The 24,950-nt window shown below is 39.4% G+C and overlaps 1 protein-coding gene across 1 annotated transcript; it reads right to left on the bottom strand.

Annotated features, from left to right (window-relative positions):
• Positions 1-3,201: 3,201 nt before the first annotated feature.
• On the bottom strand, positions 3,202-24,208 carry yjefn3 (YjeF N-terminal domain containing 3). The gene is made up of 6 exons (XM_034705897.1): positions 24,129-24,208; positions 22,969-23,077; positions 11,142-11,252; positions 5,844-5,957; positions 4,303-4,453; positions 3,202-4,016 (listed from the first exon to the last, which is right to left on the bottom strand). The coding sequence occupies exons 1-6, from the start codon at positions 24,206-24,208 to the stop codon at positions 3,820-3,822; spliced, it is 762 nt and encodes a 253-aa protein (XP_034561788.1). The 3' UTR covers positions 3,202-3,819.
• Between the last annotated feature and the right edge of the window lie 742 nt (positions 24,209-24,950).

Raw genomic sequence — 24,950 nt, 5'->3', positions numbered from 1 at the left:
GCTCATCACTCTTACTCCTTTAACTGCATTTTAATGGCAAGTCTTCTATAATTCTACTTGAGTATGTTTTTAATGTGATTTATTTGAGACTTCTTACATTGTTGAATCAGTACTTGTCCGCGTCTAAGAGTCTTTGAGACACAAAAATATTGTTTACGACCTTAAATTTGATCAGAGTAACCTAATTTAAATATACTCAGAGACACCTGGCATTAATGAAGAATTTCAGTCCCCTTCTTTCAATCATCTCAACCAATCATAATTATGTTTAGCAGCAGTCATATCAGGAAACAGCAACAGTACCTTCACTAGAAAGCAGTGTGGGTAGTTGACTTGTTTTGGTGGAACATTTGCACGTAATGAGGCAAGGCCTGGCATGAAAATCACAAAGTTCTTGCAACAAAAAAAAGCCACAAACATTACAAGATGTGTACCAGTCAGGGTAGAAGACTGTTTCCAGGATCATGGTGTAGGTTGATTGCCTTGAGGTTGTTGGTCCACAAAGCGATAAGATTTATAATTAAACATGCATGTGGCAGAAGGAGGGAGAGTTCAATCAGGATGTCTTTTTGATGCATCAATACCCACAGAACTCTTAATTGATCACATTAAGGATCGCATTAAACTCATATTATTTTCTTTTAGGGTTGTGTTTTGCAGTGTTTTGGATGCCCTTCAAGCAACAGGTTATGTTCAAAAGACACCAACAAACGTACCCACCATGAGGCTTTAAGGATTAGCTCATTCCAATAAAAATGATTGTGAAATGTGAATGCACAACCCTTACAGTAAATCTGAAACAGGGAAAGTACATTACTGAAGAATGTCTTTGATTTATGGAACATGCATTGATTGTTGGTTTTTGAAACAAATATTTATCACACGGGAAAAAAATGGAATCCTTTGAGTAATTTAGAAAATGCTTTGTAAACTGTTCAATTGCTTTTGTGTATTCTTCAACATAAGCACTGGATTAATCTTTCTGCCTCGCTGTGCACACCATGTAAGAGTATCTCTGACTGGATATTACGACAAGTACCACTGTCAGTTATGATTGTTCAATTCTCTGGGCCACAGACATCTCCAGAGCTCATTACTCAACAGCTCTCATGAAAAGCATAAAGGACAGAGTGGTGACAAGCCTTTGTTTCCTGACGGCGATTGGACAGGCATGAAAGACAGGACCGCTGAGCGCTCAGACATATTTCTACAACCCTCGTCAGTTTGCCTCTGACAGATTTAATACCACCGAGCGAAAAAACGGATCCACATTCCTTTTCCCTGACTTTCTACACCCACTCACACATGTGCACACACATGGGGTATTAATGCATTAGCATTCAGGAGAAGCTCCTGTGCTTCATATAAATACACATTACCTCATCCATAAACAGCACAGCAGTCTCACTTAGTCATTCTCACTGAAGCCTGCAGCCTTCAGCTCGATAATGAGAGGCCTCCCTCCACAGCTGATTATAGCTATATCACACCTGTTTATGGCTTTCCTTGCTAAATCAAATCCATTTGGGAACCAATAAACAAGATTACCAGTATGCACTCATCTAGACAGCGTAGCACTAATTGCATGTTATGAGTACAACACAGCTAGGCGGCCTAATGAGTATGCACTGTCATTTAACAGCAGCGCTTGTCTTTGCGAGCAGGCACCCAGGTATAGTGTCCGAGACAGGAACGTGTCCGAACTTCTTTGACTGGGGTGGCACCTGGTGCACTGACTCATGCAGGGCTGCCATGAATTACACACAAACACCCTACACAAATGCATATCATGTTTACCTTTTCTGTTTCCACTAATCTTAGCTACTTCATGTACTAACAGTACACGAGTAAGAGTAAGTATCATGCAGATGTTTTTAAACTTCACAAAAAATAGTAACACAACAGAGTCACAACATAGACATTTTTTAATCTTCATTTTTTTAGGGACTCAAATAAAAATGTAGTTCCAAAGTTACATTTTAAACTACTTCAAGAAAAGCATGCAAACTCCTGCACACTTACTGTCAAATATACATCTATTAGCAATGTTTCTGCTCAAAAATGTGTGCAGGAGTTTGCTTGTGTGTTTTGATAGACTGATTCCTGTCCTACATGCCCCTCTTATAAAACAGTTGTGTGAAGTATTTTTCTACAACTCCCTACAGTCAAAAGAAAATACAAAACATTGTAATGCAAAGAAAGCTACTAGCAACCTGTTGCAACACATCCCAAATGGGTGAGTAACATAAGTCCTGCTGCTGAAAGGGAAAATAGCCATCATACCTCTGGATTTTGGGTTGGCACCTTGGGTGGCCAATCAGATTTCAAGAGGGGCCCAAGGCCACCCCTGACTAACCCTATGGACACATCCCTAGAGCAAGACTCACAAGGACACTATACCACTACCATGGTAATTGAACTTAAGTCTCATTTGATAAAACTTAATCAAAGATGTAAGGCAGTGTGCATGTTAAACAAAAGTGATAAATTAATTCCTTTGTGTATATGTGTGTCTTTAAAGCTGCCCTTAGTTTTCTGGCTTGACAGAACTATCTAAGTCACCATAAAAAGGTGTCACGACCAGTCTTTCAGCAAGCAGTTGTCTCTTCACACATCCAGTGAAAACTACTTAACACCTCAAGTGTTTGTTGAGACACTTGTTTTGTGAATGTGAGTGCATTGTATCTCTCCTTTCTTCTCTTTCACCAACTTCCTCTTCAAAAGAGCAACATCTAAGGCTTAAGACATGCAGCAGTGTCCTTGACGTCCTCTTTATGGGGACTGTGAGCCCCCAGCCTCCATACGAGGTTTAGATCAGCAAAGACAAAGTCAAAGAAAATAAAAAATGGTCCCACTCAAGGAAGCAAATCCCTAAATTCCCTATGTTTACCAGTTAGTCACTAAATTTGTGAATCTGTTGAAATTCCTGAAAAGGAAGTCTTGGTTCATCTGACTGTTTTCAGTGAGAACAGCTTCCTTCTGCAGTTTGAAACATAGTTGAAGTGAGAAGAATTGTTGGCCAAAAAAAGATAAACAGTATGAGTAAGTTACGATGCTATAAGAGAAGATAGTAGAGTTGGTTTGTGATTCTTGTTGGGTTTGTCAGCACTAGGGACCTGATCCCAGGTTACATATATTCATTTCTGACATCAATTCAGTGCCGATTGAGACCAAAGAAAACAAAATACAAAAGCCAGACCATCCCTTTAAAAGTAACAGTTTTATTAGATGACTGTCGGGGCCATTTGTAACAGCTAATGAAGTAACTTAAACAAAGATACCATAGAATTTCCGGCTGACTGAAAGAAAACTAAGAATTCACAGAAAAAGAATATCCAAATTTGCCAGCCTACATCAATTCATCCCAGCAGCACACTAAAAGGAAAATTTATCAGAAGAACATTAAAGCAGCAGAACATGAATATTAAAAAAAAGAAACTTTTGGAGAAGAAAAAGAAAGATTCCAGTGGTTGACTTCCAAGAAAATGTTTCTTCCCTTGCTGACTGTCGAAAAAGAAAAGTCTTTCTTTTGCAAAGTAATCAGAAAACAGTGTAATGCTACAGCTTTTACAAGTAGACTGACACAAAAGACTCCTCATGCCATTTCCCCATTAGACATGACAGAAACCACAGTTTCTAATATTATCCTTCTACTGTAGCTCAACAGCACATTTGGCTAATGTGTAGCTTGATCTACATAGCTGAGATGTTAACATTAAATCACATTAACAATCTATAAAATACAAAACAAGAGAATAGATTAAACATACAGTTCTGAAAATGAGGAGTGGCCACGATGGCTCTTATGTTTCCCATGTGTTACAACTCTACGAGACTGTCTGTGCCAGGGTAATCTGGGAGGTTAAGCTCGTATTTTTTCTGGATGTCATAGGGCAGGAAGCGTCCGGCCAAGAAATGCTTCCCTGAGAAACTCATGGCACACTTTTTTGGAGCTGTAAGTGAGATGAGAACTTCAGGGTTAATCCCATCCTGACTTGGTTCTTCTACATCCCAACCTGAGAAAGAGAGAAAAGGCATGGGAGAGAAAAGAGGCATTTAAGGAAAGGGGGTTGTGATATTTCTTCGCCTGTTGGACTCAAACTCAGCAGGTAGTGTATTTGGGGTATGATGAGCTCACACTGAGCTGACTGTAGCATAAGATTTATCCTCCACGTGTGCCTCCAGACTTGGAAAACTCCTGCCTGGGAGCCAAGGCTCCTAGGGAGCTGCCTAGAGGCCCATTTATCATGTTGTGTTTTTTGAGCCTCCACCCTGATATCTACACTTTGTATGAACACTTACCTGAGGGCACATCAATACTAGCGATGGGGGTCTTGACTTGCTTCAGGGTGACCAGGATACCAGAGTAAGGTTCTTTAATGTTGGCACAGTCTGCGTCCGGACCCAGCATGGCATCAACCACTAGGTTGTAGGCATCATTTATGAGCTGCACCTGAACACAGAAGGACTCAGCATTAATTAATGAGCATCCACAATGGAAAGCAAACTTAACAATCAGGTAGACATTTTCCTTCTTTCAAATAAGAAGAACTTTTTCTTACCTTTACCAATAATAAAAACCAAAAAGCTACATTAAAGCCTATTAAATAAAGTTACTTAAACTCTTAATTTGGGTTATATGAAAAAAATGGATGAGTCTCTCAAGTCATACCTTTAAGGTACAATAAGTTTTATGCAGCATTGAGGCTACATAAACAATAAGATACAATGCCATTTGATACAATGCTATATGGTACTATTTGATGAATCGCATTATGATGGGATGCAATACGTTACAATACAATATAGTATGATATGATACCATGCATTACAATACAATATGATACAATACCATAGGATACGGAACGATAGATCAAACACAATAGACATGATACCACGCAATACTGTATGAGAAGATAAGTTGCAATTTTCGAGTGATGTGAAATGATATAATACGATACAATACTACAATACTTTACAATACTATATAATATGATATAGTACAATATGATCCCATTCAATGCAATACTACATAGTACGATACGATACAATGCAACGGGATGCCATATGATGTGATGTGATGCAATACCATACGATATCATATACTCCCATACTATAGGATATAATATGATATGGTATGATAAGACGCAAAAGATACACTTTATTGATCTTGTAGGGTTATTTGCTACACACATTTAGCTGCCTCCATGCAACTAAAAAAATGCTGATTTAACAAAAAATCAACACAATTTACAGCCCTTTCTTAAAATGAACAAACTGAAACATCACACTGGAGCAGTTAATGGTACAATGTGTATGTTACATTATACACAACTCTGTTCTTTTAACTTCCTCTATCAACTTCCTAATAAATTCCTACCAGAGACTGAAATAAGTTACAGTTTGAGGTCGAGTAACAGTCTAAGGACTAACTCCAATGACAAATTGTCTTTATTATCCTCAAGTTTTCATACACTGCAGTATTTGGTGCCTGTAAATGGACTTCATTACATTTAGACAGAATAGGCTGGCAGTTTCTTCCTTATACAGTCTTTTTGCTCAGCTATGGAAATCTGCTTCTTGCCTCTGCTGCATATTTACTGTGCAGACAGACATTTGAGAGTTTATCTCACATGTATTCATTGATTTTTTTTCTTATTGGGACTTATGTAACTAGAAAGGAAGCAAAGTTTCCAAAATATTGAACTTCTCTTTAAGGCAAAGTTATGGATCACTAGCACATACTGTAAATGAATTACTGTATATATTTTTAAATGCATAAACGTTACAGAAAGAAACAACACTGCTGAAGCTTTTCTGACATTTATAAAAAGCAAGCTGACCTCTGTGGGGAGATAGGAGAGGAATGGGATGTCCATCTTCTCACACTGAACTGTAAAATCCTGGTGTAGACTTTGAGAGGAGCGTTTGGGGTGGTAGATGGTGGGCTCATATTCCTGTGTGAGATGAGAAACAGAAAAAAACAACAGAGAAGAGTTGGGGGTTGGGGTTGAGATGAGGCAACAGGGAAAACAGCATGGTGCGGTACAAAAGTAGAGGGAAGGGAGAAAAATACAATATGTTACATAATATCTACCTCATAACTAGCAATTTCAGAAAAATATGTCATGATAGAGTGTATGATGTACATTATGCCTTTGGTTCATGACACGTGAAACAGATTTGACGCGTGATCAGAGGTTGTGATTTTTTATACTGTCTGCTTCCTGAACGAATACTGTCCTCATAAAGTGGAAATAAAAAGGAGTAGAAAACCAGACAGCTACAGCCTGAGAAGTCAGAAGGTGGTACATGTGATCTGAGACCTTCACCTAGTTCCATAGATAAGTCCTAAAGCCAAAGAATAATTGTCTGTAGTGTTTGTTTGTTTAATCATGTCAAAAATGTCCTGAACCCAAAACAATGAAACTCAATAGCAGCTTTAAAAAACTAGCTCACCGAATGTTCTAATTTGTTCCACATTTAGTTAATGGTATGAAGCCATGTTGTTAGTGTTTTCCTTTTACATATTCATCCAACATTCCAATACAATGAAATCAAAAGGAAATCATGAGTAACATTCATCCAGAACAATGTGCAATTAGTCTGGATAATCCCAAATGGAACACTTTATTTATTTATTTGGCTTTATCAGGACTATTCCCTCAGTAAAGAGACGCAAAAAAAATCTAACGCAAGCACGATTAGTTTTTAGCCCGGCAATGCAGCATGTCTGTAGGGTTGGCAGGGTTGGTCTGTTGGTCTGTGACTTTGGGAGATGTTGAAATGTGTGACCAACTTTTAAAAGGATTTCTGTGATACATCATGCAGACATTCATGGTCCCCAGAGGAAGTCTACGTATGACTACAGTAATCTCCAGATTTTTCCTCCCACACAACCATGAAGTTCATATTCAACCATGAGGTTCATATTTGTGGTATTAGGTTAAATGGCCTAACAACTATGGGAAATATTGCCATGTAATCGGGTACAGACATTCATTTTTCCCCTGAAGATGAATTGTAAAATTGGTGTTGATCCTTTGGAATTTGGTCCAGGTGTTCAGGTTTTACATTTCTCCAATACTTGGTTAAGAAAGGTATGAATTTCTAGTTTAGAGAAGCTTCAAAGTTTTGGCTGATAAAACAAGTTACCAAGCAAACATGCTGAAATGAAACAGGAAACATTGGTAGAATTATACCTGTTTAGATTAAAAGTATGAAGCATTTTCATTGGGACCTTGTCTTCATGTAGGCACTAGCAGTTAGCTAATCTCTTCTGTGACTTAGCCTTGCAAGCATGCTATGGTTGTGGAAAGCACTAGGAATAATTTCCATACACCCCTATTTATAAGTCTGAGATAATGTTATGATAAACCTTGGATACGCAGCCAATATTGGCATTAAACTATGCCCATGCAACATAAATGGACCATTTGTTGTCATTTCTGGCTTTCATATTTTATCTAAAATAAACTTTGTGTTGCCATTCATAATCTGTCCTCCTGTCTCACATGAACAAAGATATCAAAACAGTTCTTAAATATAAGAGCAGGCGCTGGCTGCCCACAAAGGAAGTTATTCGTCAGGCAGACAGACTGCTGCCTCATTGGGCATCCTAAACCAATAACTCTGTCACAGACGTCGAGTCTCTGACGTCCTCACCGTTAAGACTTCCACAGAGCACAGGCAAGGTGAATACAATTCACTCTGTGTGTATGTGTGTTTGTGTCCCTTGGGGGGTAAGGCAGTGGCCCATGCATGCCCTCGACCTCATTAGCGGTTTACACCATCACACCGTGTGAAACTGGAGTAGAGCCTCAAGGACCATCAGTGTCACTGAGCATGGACAGAAATGAGCCGCAAAACAAAAACAAGCAAAAGGAAAAAGCACAGAACATTTCCAGTTAATGTTCACATCTTACGGGATTACACTTCCTCTCTCTGTGGGGTGGCGGTGTGTTGAAGTATTTTGTATTTTGTTTCTGCACATTAAAAATGACTGGATAAGGCTTTCAGCAAAACAAAGTCTGGAGAAGTGTTTCAACATGTGACAAGACTTTGCAGATCAGTCTATTTCAGAGAATATTGTAATTAACTACACAGCTGTGATAAATACTTGCTTCTGATTGGTCAATACTCCACAGCATTGGTCTGTTATTTCTGTATGGCACAGTGTTGGTGCAAAGAAGACAACATTGTCGTGGATGTGGTCCTGATCACAGACTCTGGCAGACTAACTATGAAAAAATCAATCTGCTGATAGAAGTCAGTTTAATTTGATGTCAGTTTGTTTACTGTAAGAAAAGGGAACAGCAGGAAAAGAAGACAAGAGAGGTCAAAAACACAGAAACTGCATGACACGACAGCATGCAGTAAACAGGACACAGCTGTGAAATGACAGCTGTGTTACTTAATTTTAAGAAGGCAACAGAGTTCACCATTACCATTATTACCATGGATGCAGCTCTGTGTGAGCAGCCCTGTTATTAACAGTATAATGTATAGTGAAGGGGCGGTTGTAGCAAGGTTCCAAGAAAGGGAAACTGTACAGTGAGTGGTAGATTATAGCAGATTGGTATCCTCAAAGAGCAAGCGGGACCCAGACGTGAAGTGTAGGGGTCCTGCTCACCCACTCACTTTCCATAATCCTGCTTATTGAACAGCTCCCAACTAAAAATAAAAACAAGCTGGCTCAAAATATTGATTTTTTGAGGGTTTCATTCATCAAAAAATGATTTGTTTAAACTGTTTAAAAATGGTCCATCAGATTCCAGAGTTAGTAGCTCTTACATTGCAGTGGTGTTCTAACAGTCTATTTGTGGGCAGGCATTTTGAACTGATGCATAAAATGACCATAGCATGTTTTTTTGCTCTGTAACTTGGCTGTCTTGACATTTTCTCTTCATTCAACCAGTCTTATGAAACAACCAGAACTCATACCATGTTCTAGTTTGTGGTTGTGTCAAGTCTGTCTTCTTCTGTCTTCCATTCAGCTCCTTTTGTCTTTTAGACTCCCTCACTGTTTCTGTGCTGTTTTCTCCTCTTTCCTTCTTTTCTTTGCTGGTGATTGGTTAGCCATTAACCATTAATGTTTAGTTTTGTGCCCCTTTCAAATAAATTTAAATAATACTACAAGTGCGTGTCAGGGTTTTCACCTATTTAGGATGCTAATGGAAACTAAGACTTTTGTCACAGTGTCAACAGGCAGAGGTGAAATGTGCCAGGCTTATTTCTTATTATCGTGGCTTGGCGTGGCTTGGCGTGGCGTGGCGTGGCGTGGCGTGGCGTGGTGTGGCGTGGCGTGGCGTGGCGTGGCGTGGCGTGGCGTGGCGTGACGTGACGTGACGTGACGTGGACTGACTTAGACCAATCAGAATCAAGTATTTAACACACCAAGGTAATAATTAAATTAACAACCCTGTGGATATATATCATAATTTACCTACAATATTGTTTATATTTCTTTGCTATAAAGTTATATATTAAAGAATAACTGCTTTATATCTATGCAAATGTAGTGTGACCTATTTCAGAAATATGGACTTCAGGGAAGTGATTTCCTGTAGAGCACAAAGCAGTGGGCCAAACATAACCTCATGTCCAACAACACACTGGAACTAATGCACTTAAGACTTGCTTTTTATTCTAATCCAGCATTAAATTTGATCAAGGAATATGTCTGTCCTCTGGTATGAAGAATTGTGTATTTCACCATTACTCAACAGTGGAAACAATCAAAGACGCATGACAGAATATGACACAACCTGTGATGTGTGTCTGTGAACACGGTTATGGAGTGATGTGAGGCACAAGCTGGCCTGATCTTCTGTGTCTCCGCTGTCTAATCACATTCACAGCTCCACATCAGGGACTGGAGGCTGTGTGTGTTAGTGTGTGTGTGTGTGTGTGTGTGTGTGCGTGCGTGCGTGCGTGCGTGCGTGCGTGCGTGCGTGCGTGTGTGTGTTTATGCATGTGTCTCACGTGTATGCTTGCATGTCTTCCTGCTGACAGGAATCACATCGCACCATGAAAAACATACACTCTTACACCAAGAGAGCGATTCACAATCCAAAGTAAGTACTCAAGTTTCTTGAGTTAGAACAAACTCAGACGAGCGAGGTTCCAAACCTAGGGTGCAGTCACTTTGAAAATATTGATAATAAAACTTAATTTGAATAGCACATTTTAAGACGGAGGTAAATGTGTCAGAAACACTGACAACTTCACGAGCAAATTGTAAAAATATTAGAAAGAAACTGCATAAAAAGATAAAATAGCCCATAAGGTCTGTTCAAAATAGGATATCAATGTTCATTTGTTCTTAGTTTCTCCTTATTTATTTCTGGAAAAATAACGTTAAAGATAAAATATATTCTGTTCTGCTACAACCTCTGACCTCATCCTTGGCCTGAAAAGAAAAGAGACATTGAGTGGGTGGCAAGGGAGGGGAGAAAAACTCCATGGAGAGCCTTCGGGTCGCTTCCATGAGTCAATCTTACATGGTTTTAATCAGAACTATCAATGCGCTGTAAATCAAGCATGTCGAACACATATGGTAAAGTGTATAGATGCATTCCTTTCTCTACCCAAGATCCCAAAAACACATATCCAATATTTCCCCTCCAATAAAGTCATACACTAAGGCAGGGCCGCAGCACAGAGCACTTTAATCCACGGAGCTGTCAGAAGAGAAATTCTGTCAGCTCCAGTCATGATCTGTGATGTGATGGAGAGGGTGGATCCTGCCTCCAAGAACAGTTAGTCTTGAGATGTCAGTCAGTTTGTGGCCTGCAGGGGCAGCCATCATGGTCATGACATCATATCAACGAAGCAGACAGCTTTTAACGAGAGTAACAATTCGATGATATCATGACTGTCTGAGCGCCCTTGCAGGGAGGGTAATGGGATAACTGCTCGGAGCCTTTTACAGGAGCTGAAATGAAATTATGTTAAATGGAGAGAGTGGGGTATTTGCTTTAAGTTCTTAGGCAAGCAAAAGTTTTGAGGATTGTTTTCCTCTGGTGATATCATCTCTCAGGAGACTCATGAGGCTCTGTTTACGATAGCAAATTTGTGATGTTGCTGAACCGATGAAGGACTCACTCAGCTGGAAAGTTGTTTGCTAGATTTATACTTACATACATGCGCAGGTGTCGGGCACACACCAGGCCAATGGAGCCATTTTGATCTGCACCACAGATCACCAGCACTGTTGGCTGCTTCTTTGCTAGAGAGCTGAGAGGGTAGGCCTGGTGGAGTGACAGAATAAAAGATAGACAGTTAGAAACAGAAGCTGATGATTGAATGGAAGGAAAACAAACAACACAGGGATAGAAGAGATGTCCTGAAGAGAAAATAGACAGGGCTATTGATGGAAAACAATAGTAAGACAGCAGCAAGAGAAAGATGAATTGTCATCAGTGTTTGCTTTTATCCCTTAGATTCAGGCCTCTTGTTCAGGACAGGTCATCTGATCTGTGTGTTTGACTCTCTGCAGCATGCCAGGCATGCCAGATGAGGGTGGAAATGGCACCAGCTCTGTTGTCTCTTTCGTCTACGAGAAAAGACCAGGGCAGTATGATGGAAAAAATGTCATGGAGTGTCCTCGCCTTGGGATGCTTCTGTGTATGTAGCACACTTTCCGTCTCGTCCCCGGCTGCACTTGGCTGCTGGCATCAGCCTGGTTTACTGGCCGCACTTTACCTTGTAAATCAGCCTGCACCTTCTTAAGCAGGACAGGTATGTGCCTGCGGAACCGACAGCATGAGCAGCTAATCTTCCATCTCCAACACCTTAACAGTAGGACCGTGTGTGTACGAGCGTGTGTAAGAGTGTGTGTCTGTGTACACTTGGTCGTGATTTTTAATGAAAGCCCCAGAGGTGTCTGCCTTCATTTTCCGCAGATTTGTCAAGGGAAAGACCCTGGATGTCACATTAAGGATTAAGCTGATGCTTTTAGAGATTTATTTTTCAGATACTGAAATATTACATTATGGCAGGGAGAGTGTTTATCATCGAGAAGGTCACAGCATAGTTTAAAAAGAAGTTGAACTGAGGGAGACAGTTCACACAGACTACCTCAAATTAGAGCCCCATAAAAGTGTGTAACAAAGCATTGAGCCTAGTTTACAACTTCTGTAAATAGTCCACATTGTTCAGCTTAGAGTGTAAGAATTTTGTATCTTGGGGAACATTTAGAGGACATGTCATAAAATAAATGAGTAAAAATGTTGTACTTTTTGGCAACTAAACTACTTCTCTGTGTTCTCACTGAAGATTTATGTTAATTAACACAATACAGTTTGTAACTTCGGCTAACTCAAGGTATAAATAAGTTTGACTTTAAATCTGATGGTAAAAATAATTCCCATCTTACGCTTTTTGCTGTATCTTTATTATTTCATTTTTATTTCTGTGTCCCATAAATTCAAGAACACCTCATGAAAAAAAATCCTTGGCATTTTGTAGTGTTTCATCCTTTCCATATATCAATACACTGTTATTATTTTATGTACCCTGTTATTTAAAAAAGATGTAACACCATCATTTATAAGTTTAACCTTTTTATTTTAAGACATTTGGTCCCTTATGAATGTTTTATAGGATCTCAAATTATAATTAAAGTAGACCATAATTAGAAAATAATTACACCATAATTTGCAGCCTGTAAAATAAACGCAAACTAATACTTGTGTCCTATATTATATAAGATTGATCTTGACTTCCAAATTTTGTGGCTAGCTTTGAAAACGAGACGAATTCTGCTGTTATACATTCAATCAATTTACGCGCACTTCCACTAATGTATTCTGTAGAGAAGAAAGTTCATGTGGAGAATAGGCCCCGGTGCACAGTGAATAATTGGATATAACAAGGCTCAAAGTACATTAACTAGAGCGATGAATCCAGAGAAGAGAAGGCAGCCGTTATCTCCATCATAACTGCTCAGCTGAGAAATCATCACACACACTTAATAAAAACAGGGGAGGGAGTTTTATGAGGAGAGAGGAGCAGGGGAAAAGAGAGACGGAGACTTCAAGTGGAAGACAGAAAATCAGGACAGTGTCTTTTATTTTCATATCTAATGAGACAGAAGCTCTTAGTACGTTTCCTGCTGTGTGCCCTGATGTTAATGACACATCGCACTGACTTAAATTACAGTGGGACCCTCTGCTGATAAGTGAATACGAATGTGTGTGCAAAAGTGTGTAGCATGATGACAAGCCGCTGACTCACCCCCTGGAGGGAAACGCAAACTGTAATTACTGTAATCAGATATTAAATAATAATAACAACAATTCATAGGAGGACAAACTATCTCCGTCACCCATGTGAGCTCACCCATAGGTGCTCACAGAATAAATGAAGACATTCGACATTTGTCTCAGTCGCCTTAATTGACACCTTTCAAAATGTGTGTGGTGACAGGAACAACATCGAGTGATGAACCCAGAAAAGATTACCACTCTGATCAAACATGATTACAGCTTCAGCTGTTTTCTGTAACCCACTGTCCACTACTTATTGCCCAATTGTACAGACAGACAAACTCAGCGTTAAGTGGAAAATATTGGCAGATACAGTGTGAAGTTTTTCAGTGCTGCTAATGTTATTTCAGAGTTTGGGAATGATTATTGGATTTAAATTTGTCTAGAAGCCAGAGAGGCTGCTCTGACAGAATGCTAATGTCTGCTGGATGTGTAAATGGGCTCATCTGCAAACATTGTAGCCATAAAACTTAATAAGGTGATAAATAAAAAGGCAGTGTTATGTTTACTGCTTGTTCCCCTGTCCTCAAGTGGTCGAAATTTAAATAATGACTTACAATAAACATGTTGCTGTTGCTGCTGTTAATAAAACTTGATTACATTGAGTTTGCTTGGTTTTCGTGCATTTGTACTCCCTCTTTGTCCGTCTAGTTCTTCCCCTGATGTGTTCAACATACAGAAATCTGCATCAGAATGTTTAATGACCTTTTTAAATATTCTGAGTACCATCAGGAGGATCAGTGATATCAGTGCTGGAGCCATTTCATGCTGCTTGAGAAACAATTACAGCCACACACTGTTGAGGGAAAGCAGCTATAAAGGGAGCAAGCTGGATTGATTCACACAGCACCAAGCTATGTTTTGAAGAGCTTGTTTAATCTGACTTCACTCTAATACATATCTATACAGACAAGGTGTGTAGTCTGATACCTCATATATCTACCCGGACAAGTCATTGAATCTGTTTTGGCGCCTTTGTCCACAAGGGCAAAGGCGCCAGAAAAGCTCAAAGTGTATGTATTGGGAGTAATCATCTGCAAGTTTGGAAAGGATGCTGAAGTTCAAAACAAATCTAAGGAAAGAAACATGTGGTAAATGACTTTAAAGACAAACAACAACAAAATTGTGCTGTTAAAAGCTAAATCAAATGCATTAAATGCAAAACTGCTGCTAATACAAGTGAAGCGAAAATGCACAAACCTAGAAAGACAAATTGCATTTTGACTTTGCATTATTTCCAAATTTGCAGCATGTTCCTCCCACAGCATTATTTGTGGGGGGCTTTAGCAGCACATTTGATCCTTGCATCAAGAACATTACTTATGAATTTGTGTATGAAATGTTGGCATTAAAGTACCTGTATGCTTTTTTAAAGCTCCTGTGAGGAACTTTCCATTTGTGTCAATTACGGTCTGTCTTGTGGATACAGTAATGCTTATCATCTCTTTGCAGGACTTCAAAGGATTTACTGTGTCTTCAACACGCTGTCAATTGTCTGATCTGTCACCTATCCCCTCACAGGAGTTACAGGTATCAAAAACTACATTATAAAAGCGGCGATCTTCATGCCGATGGTCTCATTTTGCTTTTGTAGCCTATACAGAGGCATCACAGTTAATTCAGTCTGTTTCATAACCAGTTAAAAACTCTTCAAAGGAGCTTTAATTAAAAAAAAACAGGCAGCTCTATGGATTAATTTTAAAGCTGCTTTATAATAAAAACAACTTGCCAGTACGATCCTATTCTGTGGGCCCAAACACAACAAAGTCATTTTGGTTTTTAAACAGGGATGACAGCTCCCGCTCTTTCACATTAGATTAAATATCTCTTAAAAGTTAATACAACTGTGCACTCCAAAAAAATCATTTGCTTTAATAAAGCACTCCAGTACACTACCGTGGCAAAAAAATACACATCATCACAGTATTTTTATTACATTACTGTATTGCCTCAGTTTTGGGCTTATACATTTGTTCCAATGTTTTCCAGTGTTTGAGATATTTATGATATTTTTGATGTGAAGAAGGTTTACAAGTGCAGACAGATGGTCTGTTGCATCTGTTCAGCAGGTTTATGATGCTAGATGCTTCTTATTCTCTGTTCTTCTGTACAACTTTTGACATTTTATTACTTCGCTGTGGACATGATATTGAAGTCATAAAGCACACTCTCCACATATCTCTGGTGAAAAAAGAAAAAAACATGAAACTGATGAGGGCATGGTCGAACTATTTTTAGATCTTTTTCTAAACAACAGCAATGACTTTCAGGAGGAAGGGTTCAGGAAAGGGCGTCATTAAAAAAGGTGGGAAGAGTGTGGGGTCTTGCATAGATCACTGCCAGGATCACACACACACAAACACCTTACAAATATGTCTGTCTTGATTATAATAAGGTCTCAAAGGGAATACCTCTTTGAATCAAATGTTAAAGGCACATGTTCTTTCACCTCCAATCAACCTGAAACACACACGCAGGCTGAAAAAACATTATCAGGCTCCTAAAAACACAAATACTCGCACATATGCAGAAGAACTGTGCCTTTTATATTTGTACTAGGAGTCCAAACTGAGGTCCAGGGGCTCGTGTAAACTGCAGACTAATTTATTGCTGTGGGGTAACAAAAACGTCTCCTGTCTCCGCTCAGGTGTTGAAAAGCCTCAGACTGATACAGAAACACACAAATAGTCTGGACCTGCAGGCTGTGGCTGCTGCTGTTGGAAGGATTACTTACAGAAAACCTATAATCTATCTGGCAAACAGAGGTGTGTGTGAGTGTGTGTGTGTGAGTCCAAGCTCATGCTTGTTTGTGTGGTACACTTGGAAGCCAGCAGCAGTAGGCCAGCAGTGAAATCAGTGAAATAAAGACTGTCTGCATCTCCTTCTACTGTAATTTTCCTTAAATAGCAGTGATGTCATGTTAGCAGTGGGGTGCTGGTGGCGGTTGTGGGCAGCAGCCATCCACAGTGTCCTGGCCGTGTTTGTCTAGTAAGGCTATGCTGTTTGGGGCCACTGGTGGAGGGCTGGGCATAGGGCCAGTGGTGCCTGATGATAATAGAGGGGAAGTGGATGTGGTGGGTTTAATCACACACTCTGAGGGGAGAAAACAAAGTCCCCCGTCCCGACTGATGCTGCCGCTCAGCCTGTTGAAGCTTTTACTACCTCTCTTTTTTTCCTCATGTTCCTGGTTTTCCATTTCACTTTCTCTGCTGTTTTGTCGGCCTGTTTCTCACTCTCAAAGAATGTTATAGCTTTAATAGCTTAGACAATACAACGTTGCATCACTTGGACATTCGTGGTTACTCAAATAAACTCCAATAAAATCAAACCAATTAAAGAATGAAGTCAGCTGCAGGCCTGAGCACTGAAATTATTACAATTTCACACTCAAACACTTGTTAAAACGGCATTATTTGTGTTGATTTTGTCACTTCTGGGCTGCAATAAGCAGTAAACAGCACAATGACTTATTATCACCTCATAAAGCTGATACTCTCTGAATCAGCCAACAGTAGGTTATTCTCACGTTCACAGACACACAGCAACATCACCGTTTATTTACAGTTTTACACCTTGCAAATGTGAGTCCAAATATTCTCCCTCTGTTAAGCTTCATGTAGTCTCCAACAATTCCTCAGGGAAATGTCTGACTCTTTATCGTCCAAATGCTTCTAAATGCTCAATTACTGAGTGGTGAGTTTTGTCTGCCTGCCATTTGGTGCTGGGAAGGTAGCGTGCTACGTGTTTTTTAGAGTTTTTTCCACACTAAAATCTTTCTCTGTGGCAGCTGGGAATAAGTTTGGTAAGCACAGTAAAACTTTTGGTCCCTTAAATGAAAACAATGAACTGAAATACACTAAAAGAGCTCCATGAAGCTTAGAAGAACTGCAAAGTTGTCGAGGTAACTCTCAGTTTTCCAGTGAGAAAGATGCTATCAACCCTGGAAAAGCAATTTGATCCATTATGAAAATAATTTATTAATGCATTAATGCAACATTCCACTGGCAACAATCAATACATCTTATAAAAAAGAATGTATAATGAGACATCACTGCTTTTAAGCAATGTGTCTTTATTTTTTAATGTAGGAAGAAAATTTGCAAGATCATCATCCTGCATGTTGGTGCACTACTGTACAGTTTTTTGTTACTCATATTGAGCACATGAGGCCCAATCTAGTCAAGTCAAGTCAAGCTTTATTTACAAAGCACATTAAAAACAACCTCAGTTGACCAAAGTGCTGTACATATATTACAATACAATATAATCATACACAATATAACAACAAATAAAAATAATAAAAGAATAGTAAGAGCTCAATTTAGGAAATAAAAGAGTAAAAAAGTAAAAAAAAGCCAAGGATTCTTGTTTAGCTGGGACTGAACGCCAAGGAGAAAAGATGGGTTTTAAGGAGTGTTTTAAAGTGATCCACAGACTGTGAAGCTCTAACCTGGAAAGGTAGGCTGTTCCACAGCTTTGGAGCCACCACTGAGAAGGCTCTGTCTCCACGAATACAGAGTCTGGACCGAGGTACTGCCAGGAGCAGCTGGTTTGACGACCTGAGTGCTCTGGAAGTACTGTGAGGCTGTGCAAGGTCTGATAAATAAGACGGTGCCAGACCATTTAAACACTTAAAAACAATTAATAAGATCCTAAAGTTCACAGGCAACTAGTGCAAAGATGCAAGGACAGGACTGATGTGATCCCGCCGTTTTCTTAAGTCACTGTCCAAAATAACTCCAAGGTTCCTTGCAAAAGGGTGACAGTAAGACTTAAGGGTGACAATGGCACTATCATAGCCATCTAACAAATTTTGTTGGCCGAATCGATCTACTAAAGGTTTGCGTGTATAAAAACATGTGCAAACTTGATAGCTTGCGCAAAGCTGATGTAATAACCGGGAGCACCGAGGATTGCATCTGTCAAATGAGCAAAATGGCATGCGCAATCAACTTAGCGTGTTTGCCTTCATGAATATGCCGAACACATGCAGATTATCAGAATGCGCAAAATACTAGGAGGAGGAGATTCAAATATGATCATTTAGCACACGCAATGTGATTTATCAAACTTGCAACCGTTTGCGGTCAGTGTTTTTGCGTCTGTATTTAGCACTTTTGAAAGGCAGGTGCAAACTGGCACAGTTTATTTGCCCCCTCCACCAAGACCTCAAACTCCATGGCTTCAAACTTCATTATTCGTTTACGGTCACTCTGCTCTCCCAAACTATCCATGGTGACAGTCAGTAGCACACGCAAAATCCTCATTGTATAGTGGTCCACACTACTTTTGCACCTGTTATCAATTGCGCAAGCAATCATAGCAGATCACCAGCAACACGTGCAACTGTTTTGTTTGCACACACAATTTAGCGCTTGTTATTGACAAACTTGCATGTAACAATTATTTGATTCTGTAGCTTTGGTTGACAAAATAAAAGTTTTAAAACTGGTATAGCTAATTTTTAGCCTAACTAACAACTCATCAGTTACTCTGTTGACTTTCTGCCACAACAGGGGCCTATTGCAGGATAAAGTTCTATAAAGAAGACACTCGACTCTATCTGCTAAGTGTAAAATTGACAGACAGACAGACAGACAGACAGACAGACAGACAGACAGACAGACAGACAGACAGACACACAGATACACAGACACACAGACATACAGACCTACAGACACACAGACACACTTTGCAAATGTGACTGAACATAATCAAAAAGTCTATAACAGAGACGGGTGGATACATTGAGTGACAAATGTTTGCTAACAGGCATGCCACTTCAAACAGCAACCCTTTTTACCAGCCAGTTTAGGGCACAATATTTCAGCACCTGTGAAGTCTCGCCTTTAGGCTGATATGAGTGTCTCAGAGGCGTGCTGAAGGGACTAAGTCTTCCCAATGGTATTAACAGAAGGCTCTTAGATGCAGTTTCAAGTAGGGATATTTATTCCCCTCTTATAGAGGTAGAATGATGGAAAAGGGTACCTTTGTGTATAGCCTGCAGAGCTTAAAAGCGATGTATGTGTGTGTGCATGCTTGAGTGTGTGTGTGTGTATGTGTGTGTGTTTGTGTGAGTGTGTGTGTGTGTTTGTGTGTGTGTGTGTGTGTGTGTGTGTGTGTGTGTGTGTGTGTGTGTGTGTGTGTGTGTGTGTCTGTGTGTATTTGGTGCTCCCGTTACGTGTTTATAAGGTGTGCCATCGCATTTCTGCAGCACAGTAATGTGATGTGAGTCACACACTGGGACACCGTTGTGGGTTCACAGATCAGTGTGTGGAACTATGTTCTGGTGCTATTACGGAATTGCAACAAAAGCTAGAGGCACTTTGAGCCAGCAGAGCAGGCAGGGCAGAAGAACTCGTGAGTGTGTATGTATGTGAAGCTTCAGTCGTAATGCAATGTGAAACACACACTGGGACAGCAATGCTATGCCACTGTGAGATCAAAGTAAAAGGGCGTGATGATGGCAGAGCTATGGAGCCATATGAAAAGGGATTTAAAGGCAATGATACATTTAAATGGTCATACCAAGCTCAGCTAAATACTGACTCATCTTAAAACAGATTTATAAAATGTAATACTTTTGATATTACTGTAATGTTTGGAGTATATTACTGAAAATGTGAGCCATTAGTTATGTCTTGTTTGCATTGTCAAAAACAATGTACTTCTCTTTCTTGCTTGTATGTCTTACAGCATTGTTTCAACCAGCCTGCATTGTAATCTTCTGATTGTCTGCTCTCTTTTTTCTTGTCTCTTCTTTGGTGAGTCACAGGGGAGATATCAAAAGTGTCTCTGTTGTTATCACTTTTTTCAGTGTGTAAGCCCTATTTCCTGTAAAGCAGTCTTCTGTGTTTTTGCTTCTGTCTTTCATCATCGTTGTCTTTGTCTCTTCATTCCTCCTTCAACACAAGCTTTTATGTGTCTTTTAGCTCAGACCCTTATTCATCACAGCCTGCTGAAGGGCCCACTGAGGAAACCAGTGTGGTGTTCAGCCGATTGGTCTAGTCTAAGGGAATCACGTGTTCCCAGCAACTCTACACACATACACACACATCTTGAGACAGTCCAGAGCATGCAGAAGAGGAGTTGTGGTTTTGGGCATGTGGATGAGGATCACTGCCACAGAGTGAGCTCAGGTGTTCGGAGGTAAATGTCACAGAAAGTTCCTCAAAGTAATAATCAGACATTTTGATTGAAGTTCATGCAAACTAGGAAAGCCAAAGTACAGCAGCAGCACACTCTTGTTAAGTCTTATACGGTCACAGCAGGAGGTTTATAGTGATTACTGGGGTTACAAGTGACTGAACGGAGAGCTTTTTTTTCTACAGGATACATTTGTGACCTTTAAAAAGAGTTTTTTGAGTGAAACACAGTTCAGGGCATTAAATAGACTGTCACAGGAGTGGGTTTGTTGAAGCCAGAGTTTATTTTTATTTGACTTGAGTTTTAAGCAGTGGTTCTGGTTTGGATGCCTCCAAGCAGAAAAGAACAGTAATTGGAGAAATTTCCACCTCAGCCTTTTATTTGCCCATTTTTTCCAAAACCATTTTGCTGAGAAAGAAAAGACTTTGCTCTCTCAAAGAAAATAACCAAAACTGTAGGATCAGTGCAGCCGTGAATTCTTTAAAGACCTGACAAAAGATGTTGTGTTTCATTGAATACAAGGACAGAGAAGATAAATTGCAGCTACAAAAAGTGACTCAGCAGGGAGACATTTTTCAAAGTAGAAACAGGAACAGCCTTATTAGATTCAGCTTTATTTACAATTTTATCAAATCACACTGTATCAACTACTATTCAATGGATAACAATGAGAGAAGTACGGTATGATGTATTGCCAACTGTTGGTTTTGCAAAAAAGATCTAGGGTGAAGCAAGACTCTGCTGCAGAGCAACTAACTAAAGACATTGAGATAAATAGAGGATTTTATTGATTTGAAGATTATTTCTTTATGCAGCTAAAAACAATAGTAGCTGAGATTCCATGATTGCATAGCACTTCCATGCCAACAGTATACTTAACGGCCAACTTGCGGGTCAATTTAACATTAAACTTGAAATTAGCCATTTTATTTGTTGGCATACATGACAGATGCAGAAAATGACAGCAGCAACTCCCTTTGACTCAGCTTCTTGTGTGTTTTAGCATCCTTCAATGTTTCTCACTGTCTCTTCTGTCTCATTTTGTCTTCTCTGCTGTTGACTGGTAGGTCATTAACCACAAATTGTCATGGTTTGTACTATCCTGGTAATTCTAAAATATCCTCAATTTTATATGTTGATGTCAGAAACTTAACTTTTTTGCCCCATTGTCAACGGGAAGAGGTGAAATCACAAACTTTACAATTGCATCAGACTACTTTTCTGAAGTTTGTTTTGATATGGTCTGTGTGATCTGATAGACCCTGCCATTCAGAGATGATTACAGTTGTTATAGGGTTATGTCCAATCAGAATAAAGTATATAACATAGATTAGATTGGTAATGAAGCCAGTGGAATAGATCAGATAATCATGATAATAATTATAAGATAAGATACGATAAGTTCAGATAAGATCAGATAAGAGCTAATAAGGCATTCATTAGATATCCATTAGACATTCATAAGTCCTAAGTCACTACATAAATCCTTACATATCAGTTTTCTATGATTAAATATGATCAAAAGTAAGTATTGATCAGTGAAGAGGTGTCTCTGAGTTCATAAAACAACCACTTAGTCTTGACAGACCAAATGTCTTTAGATGCTTCAACCAATGAGAGTAACAAAACAGGGCACACTAAGGAAACACCAGGCTTACCTGTTTCATTCTCCAATTGATTTAGCTCCCAGCTCAACATAATGCACAGATGTATCACATGTCATTATTTAGTACCTTGAAATCCAAGCACTTAAAGCCAATGCCAATGCATAAATGGCTTCAAAGTGGATGTAGGTTGTTTCATGTTAACATCGGCCATCTTACTTGTTTAGGAAATATCTCAACTGCATTCTGTCATTTCATTAACATTTTCAACTCACATTGTTGGGTTACAAATTGCTACCTTGTTTTTTTCTGATTGGTTTATACCTCAGAACGTATCATTGTCTTTACATTCAATAATAAAGTATCTTCTAGTTTGTTCTCTATTAACTCATAAGCTATGATACAATGCTTTTTAGGCTGTTCCATGTTTGTCTCTAACTTGTTACTTAGTAACTGCTTACATTTTTTACCATATTGTAAAGTATTGTAAAATGTATCTCCAAATATGTGCATGAAAAGAGAGTTGTATTAGTTTTACAGCACAGCTGTGCAGACTAAACACAAACTCGTACCCAATGAAATTCAAACAGTGTTCATTTTTTGTTGCTACTGGTTTAATGGCCCAAATAACAGGGCTTTGAAAGCATAACAGGATGTCCAAGCACAGGCTGATTACATAATAAAAATAGAAAACTGCAATAAAAACATACTGGAATGATGTTTTTTGTCCCAGCTTTTGTTTATACCGATAATATCTTTTCATGGATATGGATGGATGAGGATTATTAATGAATCAAAGAGCCAGGGAAATGTTAGGCCCTGTGCTGCGTCCTGTCTCATAATTGTTGTACATTAAGCAAAGCAAGCCCGAAACAAAGAAAGGAAAGGAAGAATATGAAAACAAGACATCAATATTATTAAAGAGAGGAGATTGGGAATAAGCAGACCTTAGTGATGGCGAGAGCGCACGCTTGTCCCCAAATCTCTATCAGCTGCTGCTGTCCGAACCTGTAGTCCTTCAGTAGCTCTGTCTCGATAGCTGCTGCTTCCCCTTTACTGTTAAAGATAGAACAACATATGTTTAGTCGGAGAGGTTTGGCATTTTTCCATAAACATCATTATCAAGAGAGAACATGATAAGAATAACTATAAGTAGAGCTTTTGAGAGTGAAAACTATGATATTAACAAACAGAACCAGGAAAGGAAGCCAATGAGGAAGTGCAAAAAACAGCAGTTCACTGAATGTCCTCTAGAGGCTGACTTCAAAAGCCAAGGAGATTCCATGAGGTCCAATGATAAAAGGCCCATATTTACAGTAGAAATAAACATGTCTACAACCTGGTTCACAACAAAGTTTTGGTCTCAATAGCTTATATCTTTATTAGTAAAAACTGTACAGGTGGTACATTTTTTTTCAAAACGTATCTGTTTTGTTTATATAAAGGTCACGCAATGTATACATTTTCATACTAAGGCGTGTAGCTGCGTTTACTGACAGATGGGGCATTGTAGTTCTTTCGAGTCCAGCCTAAGGCTTGCCTCAGCTCTACCTCTCTGTCTGTTCCTGGATAGACAAAAAGTTAGGTTGAGTCAGCATTTCTTAAAAAGTGGCTGCCATTGTTGGACTCAATGCCTCTGCACAAACCAAAGGGTGACATCACTGCCACTTTCACATATGTTTTTTTTTACAGAGTAAGGTTGTTTAGAAATCCTTGGAGCCTCATCAAAAGTCTTCCCACATAGTTTATGATGTAGCTCATCAGCAGGAATGCTCTGAATATAAATTATCTGTAGAATGAATCAAGATGTTCTTCCTGTCAAAATGCACGAATGCTTCACTGACAGCAACAGCAACACTTCAAGATGCATTTACAAGCTAACAGTGGCTTTTTATGTAACATGGAAAAGACACGTAATTACATAGTTGTCTGAGGTAAACTGTGACCCATAATGCAAAAAAAAGGTATTTACAACACTGCTAAAATGGTCTGCTTACACGCATACATGCTTAAGTGGCTGTCACATGTCTGTTTTGCCGGAAAGATTGTCCACGAGTCCTAAGCTGGTTTTTAACGCTCTGTGTGTCATCTACCACCTATGACAAACCTAAACAGCTTCTGGGAAGCGTGGTCATGAAACTCAAAACTCGACAGGTGAGTGATGAACTGACTTTTGGCCTTTGCCATAGCTAAGCCAGTCCTGCTCGTACATAAAAACCAATACTGCTTGGTCCATGAATCAATATATTTTTATCTGGATGTGGTCACTTGTTTGCTCTGAAATGATTACTGCAGCGTTGCCTTATCTGGCTGAACTCTGCATGGTGACTGTGTGAGTAGAGCTGCTGTGTGTGAGCCTGCTTGTGCTGTTTTTACCGTGTGTGTGAGTGCGAGTGTGTGCATGTGTGGACGGCTCAGCAGTAGGCTGGCGACAAGGCCACAGCCACAGAGGTGCTCTCGGTTATAAAAGAGAAGAGCAGAAAGAGGAGAGCAGGAGGTGGAAATCATAAAAAAATCTGCCTTCTACATTTGGGTTCTGCTTTCCTAAAATGCACACATCCCTTTAACTCTACAGACCCCTGGTGGCGTCTCTCTGTACTGCAGTTCCAGAAACAAGAGGATGGCCAGTTGAAATAGACCAGATTTGCACATTAAAAAGAGATGTTGCAACACTCTTTTGCAAAGAGGCTTGAAGTTAAGGAGGTATTCACATGTGATTCAGTATCTGTGTTTGTCTAATTAGAGTACAGGTGATTTATCAGACTATTGAAGACCAATGAGAGAAGATGCGAAGGATCAATGCACAAAATCAATGCTGTGCCTCTAATCACCTCTGACTCAACAGGGTCACTCTACTGTACTCCAACCTCTCAAAAAGATCAAGGGCTGTTTTTGTGAGTGTGTGTGTGAGAGTGTGCTTTTTATGTGT

Source organism: Notolabrus celidotus, chromosome 2, assembly GCF_009762535.1.
Source record: "Notolabrus celidotus isolate fNotCel1 chromosome 2, fNotCel1.pri, whole genome shotgun sequence".
Taxonomy (NCBI): Eukaryota; Metazoa; Chordata; class Actinopteri; order Labriformes; family Labridae; genus Notolabrus; species Notolabrus celidotus.
This window is presented reverse-complemented; position numbering and strand designations above follow the sequence as displayed.

What these genes read in the sequence shown, in the direction of transcription:
- yjefn3 (XM_034705897.1), bottom strand. Translation starts at nt 24,208, where the DNA reads ATGGCAAAGGCCAAAAGTCAGTTCATCACTCACCTGTCGAGTTTTGAG. An exon ending in CCCGACACCTGCGCATGTAT is followed by an intron (nt 5,958 to 11,141) that starts GTAAGTATAAAT and finishes CATCTCACACAG; the next exon opens with GAATATGAGCCCACCATCTA. An exon ending in TCTCCTATCTCCCCACAGAG is followed by an intron (nt 4,454 to 5,843) that starts GTCAGCTTGCTT and finishes TTCTGTGTTCAG; the next exon opens with GTGCAGCTCATAAATGATGC.